Source organism: Buteo buteo, chromosome 13 (assembly GCF_964188355.1).
Source record: "Buteo buteo chromosome 13, bButBut1.hap1.1, whole genome shotgun sequence".
In the NCBI taxonomy this organism is placed as follows: Eukaryota; Metazoa; Chordata; class Aves; order Accipitriformes; family Accipitridae; genus Buteo; species Buteo buteo.
The window spans coordinates 4,237,497-4,264,037 of record NC_134183.1 but is presented as its reverse complement, the minus strand read 5'-3'; the positions used below and the strand labels follow the sequence as shown (position 1 = coordinate 4,264,037).

Here is a 26,541-nt window from a genome sequence, read left to right as displayed (position 1 = left end):
TTTATTTTTCCCCTGTATGCCATAAAGCAGTAGGAGTACAGCATATTTATTCTAGATAATGAAGCTATGGAATTGCAGGAGGTATTAAACTAAAAATGAGAAAGAAAATGTCTGTTAAAAGTATGAACAATGAGAAGTTGGAAAACTTGCATAATGATGACAAATTTTAAAGTAATATGCTTTCCTATTAAATAATGGAAAGGAAAACCACTTGATTTTAAATCTGCTATGTAGCTAATAAGAACAGGTCAACAATTTTTTATGCTTGCACTCCATCTACTTTGGGCCATGAAAATCATAATTGTACTTTGGCATTCTAATGCAATGGTGAATTGGAAAATTTACAATAAAGATACTGAAATTGACTGCCAAGAAAAATATTTTCATTTAAAATATATTAAGGAATATAGCTTGAGAAGGCCTTTAATAACATTGTGATATATATCATGCTTATTTTATTTACAGTTTGGGCACTCAAACCTTTAAATACTTAAACTTTTCTTAAAGGAAAAGTGTATGCTAAATCAAATTACAACTGCTGATACAAGTGTGGCCTAGATATCCAGGTACTTTTGCTACAAGGTTTTCATGTCATAGTCAGGTGTTACTTGTTTTTGTCACATAGCTCAAAGTTCACATTCTAATTCACATTACATTACATAATACATTTACTATGGAAAGGTTATTCAGTCACTGATCCCCTTCTGCTGTGTTCATCAATGATGTGGAGTCCTGACTTGCTGTATTAATTTAGTCTTGGTGCATCCTTTCTTTTTTACAGTAACTCATCACTGTAGGAAGAGATTCTTAATATAAGTATATACATAGATATCCACATGAAATTAAAATATAGCTATGTTTACAGAGTTTCTATAAACTTAATATCCTGACAGAGATCAGCCTGTCTGGCTTTATTTATAGTAAATGTGATGCTTACATCAACTCTTTATAGTATTCTTATGCAAAACAAACAAAAAAACCAGCCTCCTGTCCTGATGTTTATTCTGTGTATCCAATACTTTCTTAGTACCTTCAGAACTTACCCACCCCCCATTTTATTCTTGATTTTGTCATCTATTTTTTTAAGTGCTTCAGTTTTGAAAAATGATGAAGGTGCAGCTACTGCCTTGTGTTTTATAAGTTTAATACAAAGTTTAATTATAAAAATAGTTCCCAAGTTATACAGGCATTTGCCCAGGCTTGCAGTAAATTCTAAGAACTAGAAAGCTTAAATTGTATACATGCATTTGGAATATCATTAATTTTGATGCATCAGCACATGCCATTAAATGAAAAATGTCCTACTTCAACAAATCCTTAACCTCTGCAAAAATAGATCCTTTTAGATGGATCCACCATTTACAAAGAAGAGGGTTAAACCTTTTCCTTGAGAGATGATTTCTGTGTAGGTGTATTTAGCAGAAAGGACCATGTGATGTCAGTGTTGCTCCAGGAAAAACTTCTGAATGAGTATTTATCAGCTAATAACATAACTATTGGAGGAAATTATGCTGTATCTTCCCTTTGCCCATGATTAACAGTGTTTTATTCATATTAATACAGTGCATAGTTATTTCAGGGGTGATTCATGATCTCATTGTGTTGTTGCTGTACAAACACTTGATTCTTTCTTCTTTGAAGCTGGAAATTTCTTAAGAAGAATTCTGTCCCCCTAGGTTTCAAAGAAATTTGATATACTTTTCTGGACTTTGCAGTAAGAGAGGCTGCTGTCTCTCTTACAAAATGCCATGTACATGTATATATTTCCAAATCGGTTCACATGGACTAAACTCCTTTAGTTCTGTGAGAGAGACTTAAAGAATGTCCTTCTGGCTTTAAAAGTAAAATTTTGATAAATTTCTTTTTTTAATTGGAGAGCAAAAATTTCAAGGCATAATCGTTTTTCCTATTTTATGTAGATTTTTAGAGCAAGGGATCTGCAGGTACGGTGCACAGTGTACTTCAGCACATTCCCAGGAAGAGCTAACAGAATGGCAAAAACGATATGCTTCCCGCTTGATCAGATTAAAACAGCAGAAGGAAAACAAACAATGTTCGGGCAGTTATATGGAAACCTTGATTGAGAAATGGATGAATTCGTTATCTCCTGAGAAAGTGGTAAGGAAAATATACTACTTTCCTATGTGCTTATATTTAAAACTAACAGATGAGCCTGTTTTTGGCCCTTACTATCAGAGCTGGTCGAATTACTCCTTACCAAGAAATTGTCCAACCAATTTGCTCCCCTTTCCATCCTGCCTTATGTCTTCTTGCAAAGATACCAGAGACTTAGACTGATTTCTGCAAATGTAGTTGTTCTTTTCAGGAATTCAGTAGAGTCTGTGAATTACAGCTTGTGGGTTTATCACAGCTTGTTAATTTTGCATATTTACTATTCCCAGTCCAGGATGGGTCAGCCAAGTCTCATGGTATTGTTCCTGTTCCTTGACTAGGTGGCAAAACTTTTAAACTGGAAAACAATAAATGGTGAAGCTTTCACAACTTAGTGGAGAATACTCTTGTTTGTGCATGGCTCCTTTTCTTTGCCTGCAGCTGCAGGCACTTGTATGAAGAACAGCCAATCCCCCAAATGTTCAAAAAAGTTTGAATACTGAAGAGTGTGGGATATGGATATGATCAAACTTAGCAGCTGTTTTTTGGAATTCCAAAGAATGTTTTTGCGGCATTCGACCAGCTCGACTTACCACTGACCCTAAGGAGTTTTCGGTCCATCTATTGTTGATTAAAATCTGGGAAGAGTGGACTTTCTGCAAAATGCATTAATGAGTAGAAAGCCTGATTCTAGTTTCTTGGTGTCTCTAGTAGTCTCATGGATGTCAGTGAGATCTGGGGTCTTCTGGAAATGCAGTCTTTGGGCCTCGTTGTATCAGATCCTTCTTTCCAAATGAAGTCATGTTCTACTTTAAACATTTACAATTAAGTTGGTTTTTGAAAATCAAGTCCTGTGGTTAATCGTCCTTTAATGGTTATGTTCTTCACTTACACAGTATGATCTGTAGATTTGGCTTGCTTGTCTCTCTGAATTAGCACATATTTTCATTAATTCCTGTGCAGGACTTGCATCAATTGTGCACAATCTAGGAAACCATTCTTTCCACTTTCTGTTAAAAAATACTGCCTTTTCTTGAATGTTTTTATTTTGATACTGCCTGTAGAAGTTTAATGTTACCTTCTTTTTCTTTTAATCTAGCTTAGCGAATGTGTAGAAGGAGTGAGAGTAGAACATAATCCTGAGCTATCGGTAACTGTCACCACCAAAAAGTCTCATCAGACATGGACATTTGCTCTCACTTGTAAGGTAGGACTACTTATCTTTCGGAAGTGAGTCAGTAATAACTAGAATGCAGCCGATAACCTTTTACGATTAAGATTTCAATTGCATAATTGTTCTTAAAATAAAGAAACTTCCTAGCACCATCCCTTCTCTCTCTCTCTCTCTCTTTTCCCAGCAGCTCTGGCAATTATGTATCCAGATTTCTGGAAAGTAGGCAGGACTTGTGCCTGCTCTGAGAAGTTGAGATTTCTTATAAGTTCTTATTATCTGATGGCAAATGGAGATATTTCTGAAATAATTTCAGTTCTCCAACATACTCTTATTTCAACCTTTGCATTTTTCTTTTTTGTAGCCTGCAAGAATGCTGTATCGAGTGGCATTGCTTTATGATGCCCATCGTCCACATTTTAGTATAGTTGCAATATCTGCTGGAGACAGCACTACCCAGGTATCACAAGAAGTTCCAGAAAACTGTCAGGAATGGATAGGAGGAAAGATGGTCCAGAACGGAATAGATCATTATATATACAAAGTCAGTATAGCCTTTAACACAGAAATCTTTGGAACTTTTCGCCAAACTGTTGTGTTTGACTTTGGATTAGAACCAGTCCTCATGCAACGAGTAATGATTGATGCTGCTTCAACTGAAGGTAATGTATTAAAATTTTTTTTTTTCAATAGTGGAAATCTCTCATGCCATCTCTTTCCTTTTCACATTTTTGGGCAGAACAGCATCTGTATTTACAGCTAATGAATGTCTTTTACTGTATGTTATGTTCATCATATATATGAATATAAATAGGGGACAAAAACTTCGGAGGGTCTGAAGGCAGATAACTGGAGTATGACTATTACTTGGTGATGGGATATGGCTCCTAAATCTTGCCAAAATGCTGGGAGTTTCTAGTTTGGGATGTGTCCGAAGGCAGCACTGGAAGTTAAAGTATCTTTATGTTTTTATAATAGTTCTTGTATTGATGAAAGTGTTAAGCACATAGAAAAGGTCGGTAGAGAGACGAAGTGTTTCTGTGTAAGAATACACCTGGTAATTCATTCATTGATTAGAGCAGACTATCTGAGAAGTTGGTTGTTTTTGTGGTTGGTTTGTTTGTCTGTTTTGTGTTTTTTTGTTTTTGGTTTGTTTTTTTTTTTTTTTTCTCTCCTCCCCTTGCAATAACTGACTAGGGTTGTCAAAGGCAAGAGGCAAAGTATAGGCTTGTAACTCAATGAATTGCTGTTGACATAAATTTTGAAAATGTAAAGAAAGTGTAACTATTTTTGTGTGTGTTCAAGTAAAAAAAATTATTAACTACATGTTACTGTAAGGGTTGTATTCTGTTTATGAATCTGGTCTGTGCCTCTCAGTTCAAACCTGAAATAATAACTCATTATCAGAAAGATGTCAATAAATTGAAAGATGTTCGAAGAGGTGCAGAAAAGAAGGAAGCACTTGATTTGTCGCTAAAAGATTAAGAGAGCTAAATATAGGTCACTCACTTGGCAGCAAGCAAGGGGGTGGGATAGAGTATGGTAATTTTTTATGGAAAATTTGAGAGATACAAACAGCAAAGAAGCAGAATTGTAGCACTGGGTTGTCAGCAGGAGGAAGAAAAAGGAGAAAGAAGGAAAAAAGATGAAACTAAGAAAACAGCAGTTTTCTGTTCCTGGCCTTTATTTTCATGTAACAGGTTAACATTTGCAACATTAACAAAAAGAAACCATAAATAGCAAATACCAAAGATCGTGAACTTTCCAGATGACCCAAGTACTTGTAGCCAAGAGCAGGAAGACTGTACAAATTGTAATGTCTCTTGAAGCAGAGAATATTGCATTGTGAATGAGAAACTATGCTTAGAAGCAAGGCTATGGTCTTTTCAGGAACTATTATATGATCTCCATGTAACAATGTGGATAATTACAGCTGACAGGCTTCTTAAGACATTGAGTTTGTGGAGAACAGGTGTCCTTTTGCTGTAAACCTGTTTAAGATCAAGAGAACCAAGCCATAACTTGTTGGCAAAGTCAGAGTTACTGTCAAATCAGTCTATGGTCTTGGGTCCTTGTTGGCTTAAACTAACTACTAACCAAAGCGATATAAGGAAGAGCCAATTCAAGTCCAAGTGAAAGTGGTGGATGAAGTTGAGATGGTACTTTCTAGCATTAGTTACTGATACTTCCTTTTCACACATTGCTTGTCTGTGTGCAGAGGGATGCTGAAGTTTTCAAGCAGGTTGTTACTAATGCTTATTTCAAATGAAAAGAGTACTAGGTGCTTTACAGATAAATGTAAGTACAATATCCAGGGCTTTTTGCTAAGGTAATCTAAGAAGTGTGTAAGCAGGCAAGTGAAAGGGATAACTATGTTGGATGTGTGTCCAATTCTGTTGTTTCTTTTACTTTTGGTATAAATGAATTGGGATCTCATGGAAGTGCTTTTCAAACAGAAAGATGCTTGAGGTCTCTACATTTGCATGTAATTCAGGGTCCTGTCTAGGTATCTAGGCAGGAAAGAAAGGTCAACATTAAAATATTTTAATGGAGGAGCTTCCATTATGCATTGTGAAATCATTATTTGCTATGGAAAAAGAGAACTAAGAGAAGTTTTCTGTGCGCTGAGGATGTACAAAATGCTCTTTAAGGAAGGGTCACCATGTGTGCAATCTGTGCCGGGAACTGTTTATGTCAGGCTTCTAGTGGAAGCCTCTCCAGTGCTGGGAATTAAATGGCTGTCTTTCTAGCAAACAAGGACTCAAGCCCAGCATAATTACTGAGCTTTTGTGATCTGTGGTATGGTTAGTACCAGAGAAAGCTTCATTTATGGTGACATGATTTAAAACCCAGAAACCACACAAACATGGACTTTTTCTTGCCATGCATCTGTAGCTACTAATACGGTTCCAGCTCGAGGTAGATACTTAAATGTGGCTTCTTAGTGAACACATGAGATTAGCAAGTAAGATAAGCTGTGTTCCTGTAGTCATAGTCAAGCTGAACTGCCATTTCTTTTGCTGGAGGAAAAAGCTGTTTTCCTTCTATTTAGAATAAAGACAGTGAAGATGATGTTAAGTATTTAATGTGAGTTTGAAAATGTCTTTTTTGCACATTTTTCAGCGTTGGTGTGATACCCTGGATACCCGTCTTAAATCTTACTCGGAGATAATACATTAAGATACCAGAGCTTCACTATAAATGCCAAATATTTTCAGCACTGCAGTTTAACTGCAATTCTCTTAACTGATGCGCTGTTGTCATAGTGTTTTTGTGGTGTTAATGGATGGCTGTAGACAGTGCTTGATCTTCTGTTTCTCATTTAAGCTATGTGGTCCCTGAAATTAGGGTATACTGAAAAATTAATTTCTTTTTCATTTTCTAACTTTATATAGTGTTAGGTTACATTTCCAAAGTTTTGCCTAGCGAACTAACTTTAGCTATATGATGCAACTGTCTGCAGAATACACCTGTTATGGTACTGCAGAATTTTTTTTAAAGCCTTTCGTGGTGTTGCAAATTTAATGGTTTCTTACCAGCTAGTTTAAGAATTTGTTTTTATTATGTTCTACATTTTATAGTATATACTGTAAGATTCTTCACTACTTTATGTTTTTGAAATGAGGTGTTGTTGCAGTTAGGCTTTGAAAGCATATTGCAATGTCAAGTCCTTCAAAGTTACTTGTGATTATAAAAATATAAGTGCTTTCCTTGTTTGTCTGTATTAATTCTGTTTGCTATCTATAGAATATTTTATTTTCTGATATTGTTTGAGAGCCTGCTTGCTCTCTGTGTATGCCTGAAAAGTAGGGATGGTAAGTACTAGAAATGAACTTACTAAAGCTGTCATTTGCAGAGGAGACTCTTACCTACATTTAGTTCATTATCTCTAATGGGTTTATTTTAGTAGTGGTGGTGGTTTTTTGTAGTTTGGGGGGGGGGTGTTGTGTGTTTTGTTTTGGGTTTGGTGTTTTTGGTTTGTTTTTTTTTTTTTTTGTTAATAAAACCAAACATGTATGGAGTTTGAACTTACTTCCTTTCCCTATTATTTATCTACATCCAGATCTTGAATACCTGATGCATGCACGGCAACAGCTACTAACCACAGCTAAGCGTTGGGATTCTACTTCTAAGACTATTGTAGAATTTGAGCCTAATGAAACTACTGAATTGGAGAAGAGCCTTCTTACCAGATACCAAATCCCTCTGTCTGCTGACCAGCTATTTACACAATCTGTCCTGGACAAATCATTGACCAAGACCAACTATCAGTCACGGCTACATGACCTCCTTTATATTGAGGAAATAGCGCAGTATAAGGAAGTTAGCAAGTAAGTGATACCTTTGTAAAATATTTCTTAGGTATTTCTTGCTGTAGTATTAAAACAAGGATGGCAGCTTTTTTCATTAAACCTACATGCTTGTCTAAGATACTAAGTCTTCCTGTTTCTTTGAAATGAATTTGAATATGAGTCTGGAAATAGTAACTTTTGATAAAGGTCACTATCACTTAACAAATATAATTTACGGATAACTCATTTAAAACAAATAGTATGTATCAGTCTCTGCTTACAGTTGGAGGCACTAAACAGTTGTTGTACCATGTTTTGTTAATGTCTGGATAATAATTATTTTTGTTTATAGTTTTTTGGCTCTCCATACAAAAAGATATTAATAATAGGATCATATTTTTGTTCCTTGGTGAAACTAGATTATAGCAAAGTAATATATGAAATCTTTGTATAAAACACTTGTGGGTGGATCAAACTCTGATCTTATGATGATGTGGCAGCTGACTTTACTATATTTATTCTCTAAATAGGCTGAAACGCAGCTTCTGAATAAAAGTTCCTAATAAAAGACATATAGTATACATTGTTTGTTTTGTTCTATCTTTAGGTATTATGTACATATTACCAAACTGGATTAGCTGCATGAACAAATACCGAGTTAGGAAAAAGATGTGAGCTTCCCATGTACAGACTCTCACGGGGCCTTTTTTCTGTAGTTTGGTATTTGTGGTTAAAAATTTTGCCTGCACTCGTGTGGTATGAAAGAGTTTTAAAGTGTTGCACTACTCAGAATGGAAAGTCAAAAAGGTATAACTTCCCCTTAACCTGATTTGGTAGCGAATTAAGTTCTGTCAATTACTTAAGTTCCAAATCAGAAATGTCTTTTTAAGACTAACCACTCCTGGAGCTACAGAAGTTCAGCTGAATCAGCTCTCTAGAATTTAGGAAGAAAATGCTATTGAGTAGTGGTATTTCTAATGCTTTTAAAGCAGAAAAATGGTTTCATTTCTTTTTTGTCTCTCAAATGAAGGGCAGTATATTTGAACTATTCTTCTTCATATCTTTCATTGCTGCTGTGCTCTGCTCTTGAGCTGGAGTCTAACACACGGAGGAATCGTGCTTGAACACTTTTCAGCATACAGAAATACTCTCCATCATGCATATTTATAATCAGGCTGACTTTTCTAAGACTTTTTAAAACAAAAGTGGGCTTAAAGTAAACATTATGAAATATGATATATAAGTAAACAATATTTTTACTGAGTGAATTTTCACCTTGAGAATTACACTCATGCCTCACAGGAAACCAAAGAGCCGCATGCCTGTAGAAATGAAAGAATAGTAAGTGTATCCTGTGTGTAACACTTCCCCTTTGGACAGTTTGGTGCAGCAATAAGTTATTGCTTGTCTTTTCCTATCTAGTAGATTAATAAAAGTAAGATTTAGTAATGTTCTGGAAATCTCCTGTTTTGACAGTGTTGATGACAGAAATATTCGTTTGATCTTGTAGCTGACCCACTTTATTGCAACAAGGCTCAAACTAGCACACTTTTCTGATCCTCTGTGGCTAAGATCACACAATTCGTATTCTCTAGTGAAGTCTCAGGGTTGCAAGCCTAGAAATGGGCCCAGAAATACAAATGCAAGTGGGTTGTAATACCTCTGAAGTGGTGCCGTGAGTGAAAATGTTGATGAGCTGCTGCTCTCTAATGGGTTTGTGTACGTATATTGTAAAAGTAGTAGGGTTGTCAACATGGTCTCTTATGACAAGACTGGAATAACATGAGTGTCTGCAGTTCAGATTGGAGTCAATTGTTGGGTTTTAAGAATGTTGATGATTTCTCACTTTCTCAGAAAACGCTGTTTCAGACTTCACGTGGGATCACCTGAGAGGAAATACTGAAAAGTATCGGATGAAGGTTGCAGTGGCTTTAAAAAGTCTTGAACTCAGTTATAAGGCAGTTCATTCTAGATAGTCTCAGCTTTACTTTTAAATCATGTTTTTTCTAATATTTCAAGAGGCATTTATAAAAATGACTCCACATGAGTATATCACAAAATAAAGTAATAAAAATTAGAATAAAGGAGCCACTGCTGTCTAATTTCCAAATGCAAACATATTCTAGAAGTAAAAGCAAAACAATGTTCTGATCTATGTGCTAGTTCGGTTTTGTAAAGATTTGCCTTACATACATCCATTGATGGTTTTTAAACTCTTCCTTTCTCTCTCGGACATTCAAAAGAAAACCAGAATACAATTGTTAGAGGGGCTAGAACTTACTATGTGTCTTCTTGTACGAACCTTAAAGTGTGTGAGGTGACATATAGCTCCTTCCATGCAGTACACTGTCTGCTACTAGAATTATAGAGCAGATTTATCCTCAGGGCTGTGAAAACTTAAAATACTGGCTCTGATGGAAAATAAATTTGCTTTTGTCATTACTGTGTCTTACATTTATCAATTCGTAGGTAGGTGTCACACTGCACACCCTGTCTGAACTCTGCATGTATAAATCTAAGAGGAAATGTGCTGAACATACTTTTAAGAAATTGTTATATGGGGCTTTGTTCAGAATAGGTTTATTTGACTTTTGGGAGTTTATTGTTTACATTGACACTGGATGGATTAATGATTTATGAAGTCTTTCTTTAATTTCTGTGTTTTTAAATATGAAGAACAGGGGTTTTTTTGTTTTTTTTTTTTTTTTGCTAGTTTCATTAACACTGCAATTAGGCTGGGGTTTTGCAGTGCTTAGGAGGAGATGTAAGTTTTTGTTGGTTCAATTTCTATAAGCCTGACTGAAAAGCTTATTTTGTATAAACCTGCAAAGCAGGGGTGAGGAATGGATGAAAGAAGCAGCTTCTGATTTTTTTAAAATCTAATCCTCAGAGGATTTTGTAGTTTAACAGTTTGCCAGAAGGTGTCAGCTTACTCAATGGAAATTGCTTGATAATCTCTAAACTTTAGATTCCCTTCAGCTCAGCAGATTCAGTTTAGTCATGTACAAAGACACCAACTTGTGCCTTGTCTCAGAATGACAATAATACTGTTTTCCAGCCTGTTTTTACAAATCTGAATATGAGAATGAGCTAATGCATGTTCAGCAGTATAGAGATTCAACTTTAGGAAAGTTTTAAGAAAATAAATTCACAATAGCAAGTGATTGTGTCTTAGTAATAATGCTGAGCTCTTGGTTACTGTGTTAAATGTTTTATGTAGTATTTTAACAATCATCTGAATGAGATATGAGCTGTTTTAGAAGTTGCTAACTTGCTGATAGCTGCTTTGGAATAGTGCAGCACTTGTATAGAAGAAAGCTTGGGGGTTTTTTGGTTTTTTTTTTGTTTGTTTGTTTTTAGCACGTGTGGAAGGATTACACTTAATTCTAGTGTGCTCCCTGAAGTACATGCTTTTGAGTCATTGCTTTAATTGTAGCTTGTGCAGTAACCTTTGTGGTTACCGATGAACTGAACAAATCCATATTCAGTAAGAAGACATCTCTTGCTTTTTGAGAGCGGAGGAGTGTGAAATTTGGATCTGACTTAATACCCATATTATGTAAAGAAGAAACTATTACCACAAGGGGGCAAACTTACAGTTTTTGTGCAAGACTCATGATTTGCCAGATATGAAAAATTTTTTTTTGATTGGTTTGGTAGAGGTTTAATTACCAAGTGAGCTAAAATGTTGGATTTTATTCTTGTGGGTTTATGATTATTGACACTACAGGGCTTAAACGATAAATTACCAGTTCATTAGGATAAAACAGAAATGACAAGAACAGATCAAATAAAAACAGTATGACTACGAAAAGTATTTTAAGAAAATGAGGTTTTTTCCAAGAGATTTTATTTCCTTTGTGAATACCTTTGGTTTGTACTTTTCTTTTTCTGTAATTTGTTGCAAATTCAGGAAAAAGTTGCTGATGAGAACTGAATATTGTTAGTGTGACAAACTTTTTTCCCCTTTTGTTCTTTTTAAAACCAGGTTGAAGCAATCTGTTTAAAAAAAAACAAACAACAAAAAACCAAACGCTCTAGGAGGAGATTAGTATGTATTGGTGAGAGGTCAATAAAGTGTGCTAATAAGTCACTCTAATAGGTTATGCATGTGACTTCTAGAAAATGCTAACTACAAAGAATGAATTTGTTAAGTCTGATTACAGGAGGAACTTGCTGCTAATAGGAATTCTGTGGATAGATGGTTTAAATGGCTGAGCCTGTGATGCCATTCCCTCATTTCAAATAAAATTATCTTATTTTAATGCCTACATTCTGGTTTTTTGGAGGCATTTTAATCAGTCCCTCTGAATTGTAGGTATAATACCATTTACCTTTTAAGGTGTAGATTACCATCCTTGGTGTGCAGCCAGCCTGGAAGAGATACATGAAATAAATAGGAATCTTACTCTGCTCTTTGCCTGCATGTCTCTCCTTGAATACTTAATATAAGCTTACAAACTGTTTAAATAGAAATTTTTACTGCTTTGGGACATGCAAAGCAACTCTAGTTCACCCTAAATTTATTCTGGTCTCAGAAAATCTAGTATTTGAGTCCCTCTTGGTATTTGATTCTCTCTTGTGCAGGTTCTTTTTTTAAGCTTCATAGATGTTGATTCTTTTGAATATACGTTTTATAGGCTATAATCAAACAGAAAATGTGTAACCATTTGACATCTACATACTTAGAAAGGGCCAGTTTGGCTATACTTGTTTATGTTTAAAAGTTATACATTCAAAATGTAAGGCAGTGAATCTTCCGTCTGCATGAAATTTCTGCATCTGAGAGCATTTTTCTACACTGACTTGATGCTTTCTTACTTAGGTTCAACATAAAAGTGCAATTGCAGATTGTAGCAAGCTTCATGCTCACTGGTGTTTCTGGAGGTGCAAAGTATGCCCAAAATGGACAACTTTTTGGCCGCTTTAAGCTCACTGAAACGCTTTCGGAAGACACTTTGGCTGGACGGCTGGTGATGACCAAAGTCAATGCTGTTTATTTATTGCCTGTCACTAAAGAGAAGTCAGTACAGACCCAAGGAACCAAAGAGAAGGTTTATGAAGCAGCTATTGAGGAGAAAACAAAGGATTATATCTTCTTGAGGGTATCCAGGGAATGCTGCGAAGAACTTAATCTTCGGGCAGATTGTGAAATGCAGGTAAGTCAGAGTGGAAGTGGTTTTGGTATGGGAACTGTTTGGATTGTGTCTGTTTTGGCTCCACCCAAAACAATTGCTTGAAGATATGAAAAGGAATTTTATTAGTCATCAAACACAAAGTAGAACACAGATGAGAATTTCAGATAGGTGAAGCCTTTTTATACATAAGTATTTGTATGTGTGTGTATATATATGTAAGTCTTATTATTTGGAAAATAAATTAATATTTTTGAACTTTTACAAAGTAAAAATACATTTAATGAATTTCATTTCTGGCAAAATTCTTCTGAGATGATTAGGCATTGCTTGCAGATTTTTATTGGTCTATCTTACGGTTTTGAGAGTGTGATTTGTAAGTTGTCTTGGACGTTGTTTTTATGTCTCTGGTTCAAATACAAAGTTCTCTCTGTATGGACTTGTAAAGGAAAGCTTTGTCTTATTTTTATTTTCCTGCAGGTAGGTGTTTGTGGGTAGTTCATGGGCTTTCTTCCACCAGACCTACCCACCCTCTCCCCTCATTCTAAAATCACTGAATATATTGCTTGCTGCTGCTGTCTTGACTTTTCTCCGGCTTAGTCTCTCTGATGTGGCTTTCATTGTTCTGTGCATCATAGCTGTTTGTCAACAGAGACTTTGTGAACCTTTTTCTTAATGAAGTCAAAGTAGGGAGTTTTCTATTCCTGTGTTTTTTCTCTTAAAAAAATAAATAAAATAAAAAATCTCTGCTGCTCTTCATATAGCCAGCTAGAACTCAGTCTTTGATAACTTGCACCTTGGACTCTTTATTTTGTATCTTCTCATTATTTTTGTATCTTCTCATTCTTTTTGTTTGTGTCATTGTGGATTCTACTGTTTGTTCCTAGGCCTGAGGTGCGATTAATTTTTAATAAGGTCTGTTGAGGTTATGAATGGGCCTTGTACTCTTTCTGTGCCCATTTCAGAACAAAAGGAATATTGTCCTTCAGTGGAAAAGTCTTCAACTTACAGTATTTCCTTGATGAAGATGATGAGGGTTGGTAGATGGTGGCATGAGGAAGGTGAATAAATACTTTTTATTGTATATATCCTCTGTTTCAGAATAATAATACTTGCCTCCATGACTGTCACTCTGCTGACACTTACATCCAAGACAGATATTTATCTGTCTTGGAGGCATTCAGTCACAAAGTGAGGAGTTATAACACTTTTGCTAGAGAAAATTCAGTTTGAAGTAAGATGAAGCTTTTGTTTACCCCTTGCAGTTAATGTGAAATGGGTGAGGATGCTTTTTTTTTTTTTTTTTAATGTTGTGTAGTTTGCAAACAAGATAGTGTATTAGATGTAAATGCATGCAAGGGAAGACAAAGCTCTAAGTTAAATTCTTAAACTCCTCACCCATCCCCAGTGTGTCTGCTGTAGACCTTGTGATTGATCTTGTTACCAAACAGAAATAACCTCAAATTAAGGTCACTGGAATTGCTTGAAATGGATGCATTTTCACCAAACGATTATCTCCTCCCATTCATTTTGTTTTGGGGAAACATATGCAAGAATCCTAATGTCTTAATTTAACATGGATAATTGGTCTGGGAAGACTTACGTTGTTCTGGGCTCCTGGCTTTGTGTTTGTTTTCTTAAAACAATAATTAAACTCACTAATTGATTCTATCAGAAACTCCACTGGAATGCAAAATGAGCTGGGTCTACAGTAACTGGCTTATTTTTCTTTGAGTGTCTTAACAAAACTTTGCCTGAGGCAGAAAATCTATTCTGCATTAAAAATTGGGTCCTAAAGTTATTTCTAAAATCATTCAGTACTTCATACATATATCAGTGAACTGGTGGTCAAATCCTTAAAGTGTTACCTATATTTTAATGAGTTTTAATTGTGATGAATTTTTTTCTGATTAAGTATTGACTGAAAATTTGGAAAGGGATCCTCAGGTTAGAACTGAGTATATTATAACTTGGATGTATAGCATTTTTATTAAAGATGCTGGAAATTTTGCTGTTGTCTTCAGTGGAGTTAGTATTCCCTAAGTGATTCTTAAACATTAACAAAATTACTTTTATTTCTGTAGGTTTTAGATAAGTTAGGTGGCTTGCTTCCTTTCCTCTTCTAATAATTCATCTCAAACTTCCCGATCACTTGTTTGCCTGTTGTCCTGGCTTAACTATAATAAGTACACAGTTCTGCTTTTATCAAGTGCACCGTTCATGAAGGGGGAATGGAGTGAACTGGTGCTTTAAACCCTCTTGGCCGCTGCTCTTTTTGGTGACCAAACTAACATGCGACTGTTATATTTTTGGAGTGGTTACTCTGTTCTGTGTCCTCTTCTGTGCAACTGGCAATGGATTAACTTCCTTTCCCACTGTTTTCTTATTGTGGAATAGATATTAAAGCGGGTTACATGCCTCTCCTTCACAGATGGCCTCATTCAGTACTCTGCAACAGCAGATATAACTGTTTGATTCAATCCAAACTGGATTAAAACCAAAACAAATCACAAGCTGTTAAAGAAAGTGGTGAATGCAGGTAGATAGTAAGAGGTATTTAATGCTAGGCACCTTGCTTGGACTCCCAGAAGGGGCTATTAAAGTGTCACTCAGATGAGCATCACAGTTTTTCTGCATCTGAATTATCATTGTTATATTGGGTGGTCTTTTGTTAGCTTTGGGTCTGTCTGAGCAAAGATATTTTTCCTGTATAGATCAACTGTGAGGTTGGAACCACTGCCATTTGTGCAGAAGTCTGTTTCCAAACATCTGCGGGATGTGGTTGGGCGGACAAATCGGCACTGGATAGAGATGGGTAGGACAGAATTTTGGGAGGAAGCTTGAGGTTTCCCTGGGGCAGGATGAGCTGGTGCCGTCATTCTTGACAGGTGCTAAACCACTGCTTTGAAGACCAGTGTATTTACTAAGGTAGTGGATAGGCATCAACTACAGGGCGGAACAGTGGGGAAAAACAATTCTGAAACGTTCGTGTGTCCTATTTAAAAAAAGTTTTCCTAGCAGTTACAGTCACTTTAGTGAACTCTGTGCTTAACATTGTACAGATTTGTAACTGCCCTTTTCTTCAGAGTTACGGTTATACATCTTGCTGTAAATTGTGATAGTCAAGACGAATATTTAATGTCTTTATATCTGCCAGAGACTGGAAGTTAATGGTTGCATTTTGCACTGATACAAGCAAACATTGTTTATTTACAGCAGAGCTAGTGTTGATTTTACATGCTACATAATAATATGAACAGTTTAATATTTAAATATACTAAAGGAAAGGAAATGCTAAGAGCTGTGTTTTGCAAATCCTTGTGAAGGAGATGATCTTCAAGTAGTAAACATTACTGGTGCACAAGACCATTTTTACAGGTGTGATCCCTGTGGTAGGAAGTGACTTCGCAGGCAGATAAAGGAGTGTCAGGTCCAACAAGGAGTTAAATCTAGAAGGCCGAATTATTCCTCTACAGGAGGAATTCTCTGCCATAGGAGAAGGTTCATGAGAGAAGTTTGTATGGCTTTGAATGAGGCCTGTCGTGTTTAGAGAAGTCGATTGTCTGCTTTCTACTCTGTTTTTTTTTTTCTTTTTTTCCCCCAAGTTTGCTGTCTTATTTTGATAACCACAGGAATCTTTAATACAACAAATTGGTTTTTGTTTGTAGTATATAAGGAAAACTTATTTTAGCTGACAGGGACTTTTTAAAGTCTTTATATAAGTTGTCAGAAAAGATAATTACAAAAATATATTCTAGTATTGCTTTGTGTTTGTTGAACTTTCTGGTTGGTAGCAATAATTATCATGAGATGAGTGATTAAATAATAACGGACTGACTAATAGAGAATCAATGAGTGGTAGAGGAGAAGATTAATAGATCTGAGATTTTTGCTTTGGGCATGGGGGTAGATTTAGAATGACTGTCTCCTCTGTGGTGTTTCTCTGGGATGACGTGGGGTGCTTGACCGCAGGTTTGCCCTGTCTCTTCAGTGGTGTGATGGGGCTGATGTACCAGCTTCAGCTCGTCTTTACTCTGTATCTTTCTCATCTGTTAATTGGTAGTACAGAACCAGCTTCTGTAAGGTGGTTGTGACAGCTATCAGTAAAGATGATCATAGAAATTTTAAATATTACTGGTATGCTTTCCAGGTAAATGAAGGGTACTTTTCTAGACAGATTGCAGTAATTTAGCTGGCTGTTTGTAAGCATGCTCACAGTTCATGGTAAATCTCAGAAAGGTACTTATTTACTCTTACTTAATCACAAATGCTCATTAGAGTTATAGCACAGTAATTACATAAATATTTAGAGATAGATAGCAATGCTTTGAAAAAAACCTAAAAATGTATGTTGGGCACTTGAAGTTCTTCAGCAGCTTTGGGTGTTTTATGCTGTTTTATATTAGTGCAAATCTGTCAAATTTTGTATAAAGGCTTCTGTGTTAGTTGTTAACATGTAGTTCTTTGGCACAGTGCTCTGATCAGATTCATTTGTTTTTGGAGAGATTAATATTTTCAAATTTAAATACTTGTAAATGATAATCTGAGTGAACTGTTTTTATGAATTGTTTCCCCAGGAGCTGCTTTTATCCTGTGTTCAAATTCAGAATGTATTTTTCTCTTTGCTCTTTTAGTATATGTATGTATAAACTAATTTCACTATCCATTGTTCAGTTCTGAATTTAATCAGGGATGTTAACGTGCTCTGCATGTTGTTTCTGGCTTTGTACCAGAATTTTGTTGGCATTATCTTTTATTTACTAGCATTAAAACATAAGTAATTGAGAGAAAAAAAAATAAATTGATGTATTGATAAGCAACTAATAGTTAGAAATTAACTTTTGGAGAGTCCTAATTATTGAACATAAATGACAAGTTATATTATTCCTGAATGTTTGACTAGAAATAAATTATGTTTGGGGTTTATCTCTGCTGGTCACACATATGATTTATGTCATCTGTTGATCTGTAAAAATTTCTGGCCTGTCACTTTTTTGAGGTTGCTCTTACAATAAGGGATGGAAGCTTATATTTGTAAAAACAATGTATTAGGACAATAATATTTTCCAGGAGTATTTTTTGTATTAAATAATTCCAATAATATTTTTCCTTTAATTTTTTCTGAAACTACAGTGGAATCTAATCTTAAAAGTCAAACAACAAAATTACCTTAGAGAAAATGCTGTATTTGTCTTTGCTTCAAAACAAAAAAAAAAGGAGCAAGTGAATTTTATTGCAAATCTTTGAATTGAATGATGTTTGTTTTCTTCTGAGAGTCAGTAGTTTGCAGGAAGATAAAAAAGTATCATATACAGCAAAGTCTATGAAGTGTTTTCTAAATTAATCATTTTTGTTTAACCTCTTCGTTTATTCATTCATTTTGTACTGCAGGTTGAACTTCAGTTTCAGTTAAATCGCTTACCCCTCTGTGAAATGCATTATGCCTTGGACAGGATTAAGGACAACAGTATTTTGTTTCCAGATGTCAGCATGACTCCCACCATACCCTGGAGTCCCAACAGGTACAAAAATGCAAACACTTTAATATCAAAGATTGTGTGGTAATGCAGTACTGTATTTCTCATAACAGATGGCTGAAATCTGCCCTAGAACAGGAAACATGCCTTGCTCTTCATTAATGGTGAAGATGGTTCAGAGATGGGAGTGAAACTGTTCTAAATAAAACAAGAAAAGTGATCCTCTGAGGACTGGAATCTGTTGATTGGTTTTCCCTGCGGTTGAGCTGTAGTTTTGTAGGCATTGCAGTTGTATGGTAGCTGTAGAAAACAAATCTGCTATTGTTATTTCCTGTTCTGCTGTTCTTCACTGAAAATATGCACGATACTTTATAGGAATGTAAATACCAGTTACAAGGAGTTTGCTGTGCAGGATCTCAAGCATGCAGACTCCTATTTGCAAGAATTGATCCATTAGTACTTTTTGAGTTTGATGCAATGAGCCCAAGTTTGGACATATCACTGAGGGGGATGACTAAGAAAGGTGTGGGAACGAGTCTTAGAAGGACCAGCATTGCACTTGCAAGCAGTCCTGAGATTCTTTATATACATATCTTACAGTTTCCTTTATGAAATTATAAGCCCCTGTGTCATATAAATACTTTTAAAGAAACTTAAAGCTGATGCAGTGATGCAGTGAAAATAGTTTGTCTCAAAGAGGAAACTTATGGAAGAGAAATGGGGGGTTGTGTTGCTCAGGGAATATGGTCAGTATTCTTGCTGCATAGGGAAGGATAAAAGAGGCATGAGGTTTCTGTACTTAGAAACCAGGGAAATGAGAGGTATGTGGAACTGATAGCCTATACAGCATGTGTGGTGTCTTGAAGGTGAGAATTAAGAGTGCGATTTTGATGCAGTACAAATCAGAAGATAGCTCAAGGATTAAAAGGAAAGTGATCTGGCCAGAAAGCTGAGACAGCAAGATAATGTAAGACAAAAATTACTGGAAAAATTTTAGTTTGTCTTTGGAAGCGTCAGAAGAACAGAAATGATAGAAGGGTGGGAGCAGTGTTCTGGGTGAGGATGATTGCTGCGTGCATCAAAGCTTTGACAGTATGGCCAGAAAGGAGGGAACAGGTCTTGCATAGAGTTATACTACAAAGCTAATGGAGGTCAAGGACAATCTGTTCACTGACTTAGTTAAGTTTTGAGTGAATCTTACAAGGAAATAGTGTTTAAGAATAGTTTGGAAGTAAGCAGTGATTTCAATAAAAAGAAGGTAAGTCCAGTAAGCTAGAAATTTATCTTCTCTGTTTTCTGTCAAGAAATTTATATTTACAGAAATTCACACATCGGTTGTAGTTGATAAAGTTTTATTTGTATAATGTTTTCTTTTTTTTATATACATAAATTATATATATAATGATTGTAGTTCAGATTAAGTCAGTGTAATAAGCATGTTTTTTTCCATCTGGTGGCTTGGTTTGCCCTGCCTTGAGAATCAGTACTTCTGACTGACTCAAAATTGTCTTTGTCTCTGTTTTTCTTCTATTTTTGTTTTATGTCCCTATTACTTTCCAGTATTTCTTAGTCTCCTGCCAGCTTGTTGTTCATAGCTGCCTTAGAAGTTAGGAATTCAGTCATTTCCCTCTTGATGTTACTCCCTGTTGCTAGCTACTACTGAATAGAAACTTTCCCAGTCTGTAAGCAGCATAGTGCTTGTACCAAAGCAGATCACATTACTAAAAGTATGGCCATATGTGCAGCAGTGACAGGTGTTTTTTACTATGCATGTCTACTTTTAAATCTGTCAGTGGGAATATTAAAAAAAAAACCTGTGCTCATTGGAATTTTCTGAAAGCAGCTTCCTTGTAATGCTGGTATCACTAGTTGGTTACAGCAAAAATCCTTTTTTTTTGGACTGCTTTCTCATTAGAGGTATGTGCCTTAATGATCTCAAAAAAAAAAAAAAAGTAAGGGGAAGTTTGTAGTTAATCGGTAGCCATTAGTTTTTTAATTATTTTTTTATTTCCTAGTAGATAACTTTTACCAAACCCTGGGGTTTTATAACTGTTGACTTTTGAAGTTGACAATGTAAATACGGCAGGGAAGAAACATAACCAGTGTTACATTTTGCATAGTAATAGTAGAAAATCATTGTCTGCTTGCTTTTGTTGTCGGATGATGGTGCAGCATATACTTTTTCAAAAATGTGTACTATGCAGGTTAATGATTGTTAGGTGAGATAATGTAATTGAGAGATAGTTAGATTCCTTTTGAAAAAAAAAATCCAAATCAACTGATTTATTGCAAAAACAATTTTTTTGAGATTTAAAGCATGTGATTGTTTTGCTAGATTTGTTGATTTGTTTCAGTGTGCGTCAGAATGATACAATCAATACAGTATCATATAGGCTCTTTAATTTCTTTAAAGCTTTTGAAATCTTAGCTCATTTCATTTCTCACTGACAGTGGATTGTCACAGCTTCTGTTTTTAAACTCTGTTGCCTCCTTTTGTACAGACAATGGGATGAGCAGTTGGACCCTCGACTAAATGCTAAGCAGAAAGAGGCTGTTCTGGCTATCACTACTCCACTTTCAATACAACTGCCTCCTGTTCTTATCATCGGTCCCTATGGGACAGGAAAAACGTTCACTCTGGCTCAGGCAGTCAAGCACATACTCCAACAACAGGATACTAGGTGAGATGGGGCACTAAACATAGAGCGATACTTGATTAGCAGAGAAGATGTAATTTTTTTACTTGAATTCAAGTGAAAGGTAGAAATATAGAATTTCCATCCAGCTTAAAAACAAACAAAACCCAAGCCATCCGTCATTGTTTTGAATGATAAAGTAATTTTATAGTCTTAGCCTGTATTTTCCATTTAGAACAGAACTAATTAAAATTGACAATATGTAGAATGACTGTGATGTGCTCGACTTGGAAAATTTTGCAGTATGCTAGATAATAAAAGCTGTTCCTTACTTAAAATCAAGTCTAGATTAATAATCACAAAATAATTATTGAAAAACTGTTTGAACTTTAAATCTTTTCATAACTGAAGGATTTGAGTTAAAGGGTTGAATCATGCAAGCTACAGTAGGTTAGTAACTAGTTTCATTAAGACAAATGTGCAGGAAGATGGCCACTGTTTCCTTTTTTTTGTATTCTACTGCTTTGAATTGTTTTCTGTTTCTTCATTGCTTTTTTATTTGCACCATTTATTCCAGCAGGATTCTCATTTGCACCCATTCTAATAGTGCTGCTGATCTCTACATAAAGGATTATTTACATCCATATGTAGAAGCAGGCAATCCCCAGGCAAGACCTCTCAGGTATTTTTTTAAGGCTTATTATGTATCTATAAAATACTATTCTTAAGAAAAGGTGTCTATAAAAAAAGGTTAAAGAACTTTTAAAACATAAAAGCATATTGGCGTTACCAGCAGTGCTTTTAAAAACATAGACTAAAAGGAACATGAAACTTTGTCAACATAATTTTGGGTCATTTGTTAAATAAAAATAAAGACATCCTTTTTTAAGCTTTTATTATTCTATTGATAAATGTGTCTTTCCTAATGAGCAAACTTTTGATATGCTCCTCTAAAAGCTACTATGATAAAATAAAATGGACTTTAATTGTATTTTAATTCCAGAAAATTTTGACTCACACTTACAATGATAATTTGGAAACTGGGGCTACCCACCTGGCTTTTTGAAGAAAAATTTTGATGTCATAGGAGCTACGTATTTAGAGAATCATGTGAAAGTAGTTTGGCCTCTTCTGATAAGCCAGTTTGAAGTCATTGTATATGTGGTTAAATCTACTTACCGTGATATTTTGGGGAAATTAGTTAAGGAACAAAATGAAGAAGAGGTGGAAACTTTGAGCAAGGAGGGTAAACTTGCATAGAAATAGTTAAGGAGGATTTATTTGTGGGCAGAAACCTGCTCCTGGGAATATTATGCACAATAGTCACAATATATACTGTATACTGCTAGCTTGGTATATATGTTTTAAATTATGGGCATCATTTTCTGAATGCCAGTGTGTGAGGTTTTATTATATTATTAAGAAAATGACTCTGTATGTTTACTTGCTAGTTATTAAAAGCCATTCTGGACTTTTATTTTATACAATGTCAGTAAAGCCAATGAAGTTATGTGAAAGGGGTAGATTTACAACAGGTGTAAATTCTCTTAGGTTTGCTGGCTTTAGTTGCCGTGTGACATTTTACAGACACTGAGGATCTGGCCAAGGAAAAGAAGGCAGCTTATTTTTGAAAAGTTACCTTTGATCTGGTTGTATTTTAACACAGATTGTCTTAAGGTGATTTGTAAAGCACTTTGTGATGAAAAACATTATAATGTCTATATTTTGTAGTGGGAAAAAATCTGTGTAATTGACACTTTCAGGAATATTGAAGTGTGATTTAACAGAGCAAGGAGTTAAATATAGTTTTATTGTGATTGCCAGGCTTTTGCTACCTTCTTTTACATGCTGTATTCAACTATATAGTCCAGTCTCAGAAATACTTATGAAAAACATACATAAACAAAAGTGGTATTTTTCTTACAGTTAAAATGTATATACATATTTGCCGAGAAAATTACAGCACATCATTTAAAAGTCACTGAATGTTTGAATTTAAGTATAATTGTCATAGTATTTGTTATGAAGCCTTCAGAAAGTGCTGCTGTAGATTGTATGATATTGTTGAAATAGTCACGATAGAACTATAAAAAGTAAAAGTTTTAGAAAATGGAGGCACCTCTGGAATTGAGTATCTATAGTTATGGATCCACAAGTATATATGTTTTCAAATAAAAATATATTACATATAATTGAGAAGCACATGTTGTTTGAAAGCCAACTGCGTGTTGACCTGATCTGGCAGGCGTTAAAGGGTCAATTTATCTGAGTCGAAAGCTAGAGCTATGTGAGACTCCTAGCATAAAATTAGTTGTGGATCTGTTACCTTTCTTACTGACTCTTGTCAAGATATATTTCCAAATTAAAATCATTGGTGTTAGTTTAAACAGTGCGCTCTGAGCCTCTTGCAATAGTTTAAAGGAAACATCAAGTGGAGTAGGAGCAGTTAATTATCAAAGCTGGATGTGCTACTTGCAGAGTTTGATGTGTTTCTAAATGGCTGAACAGTTTGCTTTAGATTTTTTTCCTTATTTACTCTACAAGTGAGGAGTTGGCTGAATAGTATCCTTGCTAAAAATGTTTCCATAGCTTAGTGGGGAGCACCATAATATTTATGTTGTTTTTAAAGAAGGAAAGCTTGACTATTTAACATTGATTGAGTACTGAGAACTGTGTAAACATTTCTGTAAATTTCTGTGGGTAAAATGTACACTAAATAAATTATCCTGTCCATGATGCAACATAAAAGTTTGAAGCCTAGAGTTTGAGGTTTTTTGTTTAAATATCATGTTATAAATTCATATTTTTTCCTAACAAAATAACTTTCTATGCCCTTTGGAAAATGCAAAGTCAGAACGAACACTGAGAATTTATGTTGAGTCTAAGTTCTGCACCTAAATAAAATAACCAATGAAGCCTGAACGCCAAATTCTCACAGTCCTGATGCCCATAAACAAATTTGTACAGAGGAAAAAAAAATGCCCCTGGGTTTGATTAGATGATTCAGCTGTATTAGAGGCACATTCCAAAATCTGACTCTTACCGAAGAAACTTGACACTGAAACAATTTTGTTGTACTTACGTAAACTAATGCAGAAATGTTTCTGAAAGAAAAAAACCCCAATCCTAACCTACAGTTAGGAGGAAAGAGCTTTTGATTAGGTGCTTCTGTTAGCTGCTAAGACACTTGGTTTTAAGTGTGGAGAAGCAGGCACCTTTAGCCGGTGAGTCAGAGCTGTAAGAGGTAGTAATTGGCTCCTAATTTGTATACCCTTTTACTCTGTGGATGTGCTTGTCTCTCTCCATCAACTGCTGGAGTATTCAGGAGGTAGGCTGCTGAGGTGTAGGCACTGTAGCTATACACTTCAGATGATCACCGTCCCCTAAAAACTCCAGTCAAGACCTAGGAAGCAGATAGCAGCAGTTTCTGTGTATGTTTCTGGGCATGCAGTGGTTGAGTTATCTACTGTTTATTACTATTATTTTACTTGCATTTTTCAAATTTAGCTGTATCCATATGCTGGGTTTGTATGTAATACTAGGGGAAAAGGAAGGAGGTTGTTACTACCTTTACCTGTATTTTTAATATTTTTATCTTCATTTATTCCTAAACATGTCATTGCTGACTCTCAGTTCAGCAGTGTCAGAAAATAAGTTGATTCTGTTTAATATATCTCAGCTGAAACCTCTCCAGTTCATTTTAAAAATATTTTGATTGTAACATACATGTGTAAGTACTGCATGTAGCCTGAAACTAGATAGTGTTAGTACGTGGCTGCTAGTTTCAGGAGATACCCAGACTATAAAAATTAAATCATTCAGAGCAAACTAGAGTTTGAATTAAGAAAACCATACAACAACCCAAACCAAAATCCCCACAGGTTTTAAAGGACCATTGCCCTTTTTTCCAAATTGCCTGGAGTAAAGTTCTTGTACTGAAAATGGTATTAATTTATATTATCAAATGTTAGTTTATAAAATCAATGCCTCTTTAGCCAACCCCCGCCTGCCGCCCGCCCCCCCCGTTTTTTTTTTTAACTCTAGCTTCTATCTTATGCCATCCTCAAAGGAAGATTGATTAAAAAAGCTAACTTTCAGGTTGTAAGAAAGATTCTTCACATGCTTTCTGCATCCCAAGGAACATGCTTGTTCGTGAGAATAAGCCTCTCTTTGGAGGTGGATCAGAAGAAATGGAAGAGGGAAATCAGGTGCTTTTAAAGTTTTCTTTAGGCTTCTTGGGACTACTTAGTTTTGGGTTTGGGTTTTTTTTTATGGTCTTTTAACAGAGGCATGAAATAAGACTGCTGGATTCTTTTTCCTCTAAGCTTCTGTGTTCTTTTTGCTTGAGGGATTTCAGGTGAGAAATAACTGCACAAAATCTGAGGAGCTGGGATTGGAGTTTATCCAAGAGTTCTTTGGAGCACAGCCTCAGGGGAGAATCCTGGCCTTTTTATCAAGAACTGGGAGGAGTTAGTGTTTTCCAGTTCAGAACAGGGAAAAGAAGTTTTGAAGAACTTAAATTTAGTCCCCATTCACTCTGTTGTAAGGAGTCATGAGAAGCAGAAGTCACTTTTGTAGGACAGGAGTGCAAATGAAACTCTGTTTAGCCTCCCTCAGAGGTCCTGACTCTAGAGTCCCCTTTTATTAACTTTTAGAAAGTGTATTTTAAGTGATTTAGGAGCTATCCCAGCCTGAAACATGAACAAGAAAATGATTGTGAATCTTAATTACTTATAGAAATTCACTACTTTTGCATATAGCCTATTGTACAAATGGATACTTTGATGGAACTTTATCAATGGAAGCAAAGCATGAAAGATTAGGAAATACACAGTTTGACTAACATTTAATAGAAAAATTTGGGCAAATTTCTTTTTTGATGTAATGGCTGGAAAATTGATGGAAACATAGATAGGTTAGCTGACAGTTCCATTCTTTGGCTTATTGGCTAGAGGTCCACAGAAATGAAGGCCTTTGTTGTAGATAGCCAGATGCCACATTTAGAAATAAAGGTGGTATGAATTTTCACGCAAAATGCAGATTCTGTACATGTTAGCTCAGCATTAATAAGTACAGTGGATATATTCGGTGCTTTTGTTTGCAGAAGATAAGAGTCCCTAATCCATAATCTTCTGGGATTTCCATTTCAGTGTTGTGCTTCTCTATGTATTTGCTAGTAATTTCACTGTCTGTGATTTGGGTAGATCTTAGTCTTCAACGTTTTAATTTCTCCAGAATTAAAGTCTTGATGTGAGGCACATGTTGTGAGAAAATACACTTTCATGTGAGCTATGGCTGGTTTTGGTTTTGTAGGTGCAGTTTTTGCTCATCTTTGTACCTGTAGTTGCACACTAACAGAATGTGTTGCAGGTACTGATGAACATTTTGATTAGTAACTGCCCAACTCTGCTGGCATTCAGGTACTTTGCTTATGCAGGTATTAAGATTAGAAGGTTAGTCGCTTGTTTAATCAGAAGTTAAGGGTATGCTGCAGGGTGAAACGTTACGATTTGTGTTAAGCTGGTAAAACCCATTTTTGTAGTGGGTTCCTCCAACTTTAAGAAAAAAACCCTCAACCTAATAATGACATTATAGGAGATTTTATTAGCCCAAATTGCACCTGAGAAAGAAGTCCTTCCTTCAGTGTGGCTTACTTATATCATGACACTTTCAAAGTAGTCACATCTGTCAGGTGCTTTTATGCCAGTGGTGAATAAT

The 26,541-nt window shown here is 35.5% G+C and overlaps 1 protein-coding gene across 5 annotated transcripts in view; it reads left to right on the top strand.

Moving 5' to 3' along the window:
• HELZ (helicase with zinc finger) overlaps positions 1–26,541 on the top strand; it is a 93,235-nt gene that overhangs the window by 28,325 nt on the left and 38,369 nt on the right. For 4 of the 5 annotated variants that reach the window (XM_075044256.1, XM_075044258.1, XM_075044255.1 and 1 more), the window contains 8 exons: positions 1,920–2,118; positions 3,212–3,319; positions 3,648–3,945; positions 7,347–7,614; positions 12,401–12,734; positions 18,102–18,232; positions 20,689–20,868; positions 21,401–21,505. In XM_075044256.1, coding sequence (XP_074900357.1) covers positions 1,920–2,118; positions 3,212–3,319; positions 3,648–3,945; positions 7,347–7,614; positions 12,401–12,734; positions 18,102–18,232; positions 20,689–20,868; positions 21,401–21,505 — 1,623 coding nt within the window. The remainder of the gene's footprint in view (positions 1–1,919; positions 2,119–3,211; positions 3,320–3,647; positions 3,946–7,346; positions 7,615–12,400; positions 12,735–18,101; positions 18,233–20,688; positions 20,869–21,400; positions 21,506–26,541) is intronic. The other variant, XM_075044257.1, reaches the window with a different exon arrangement.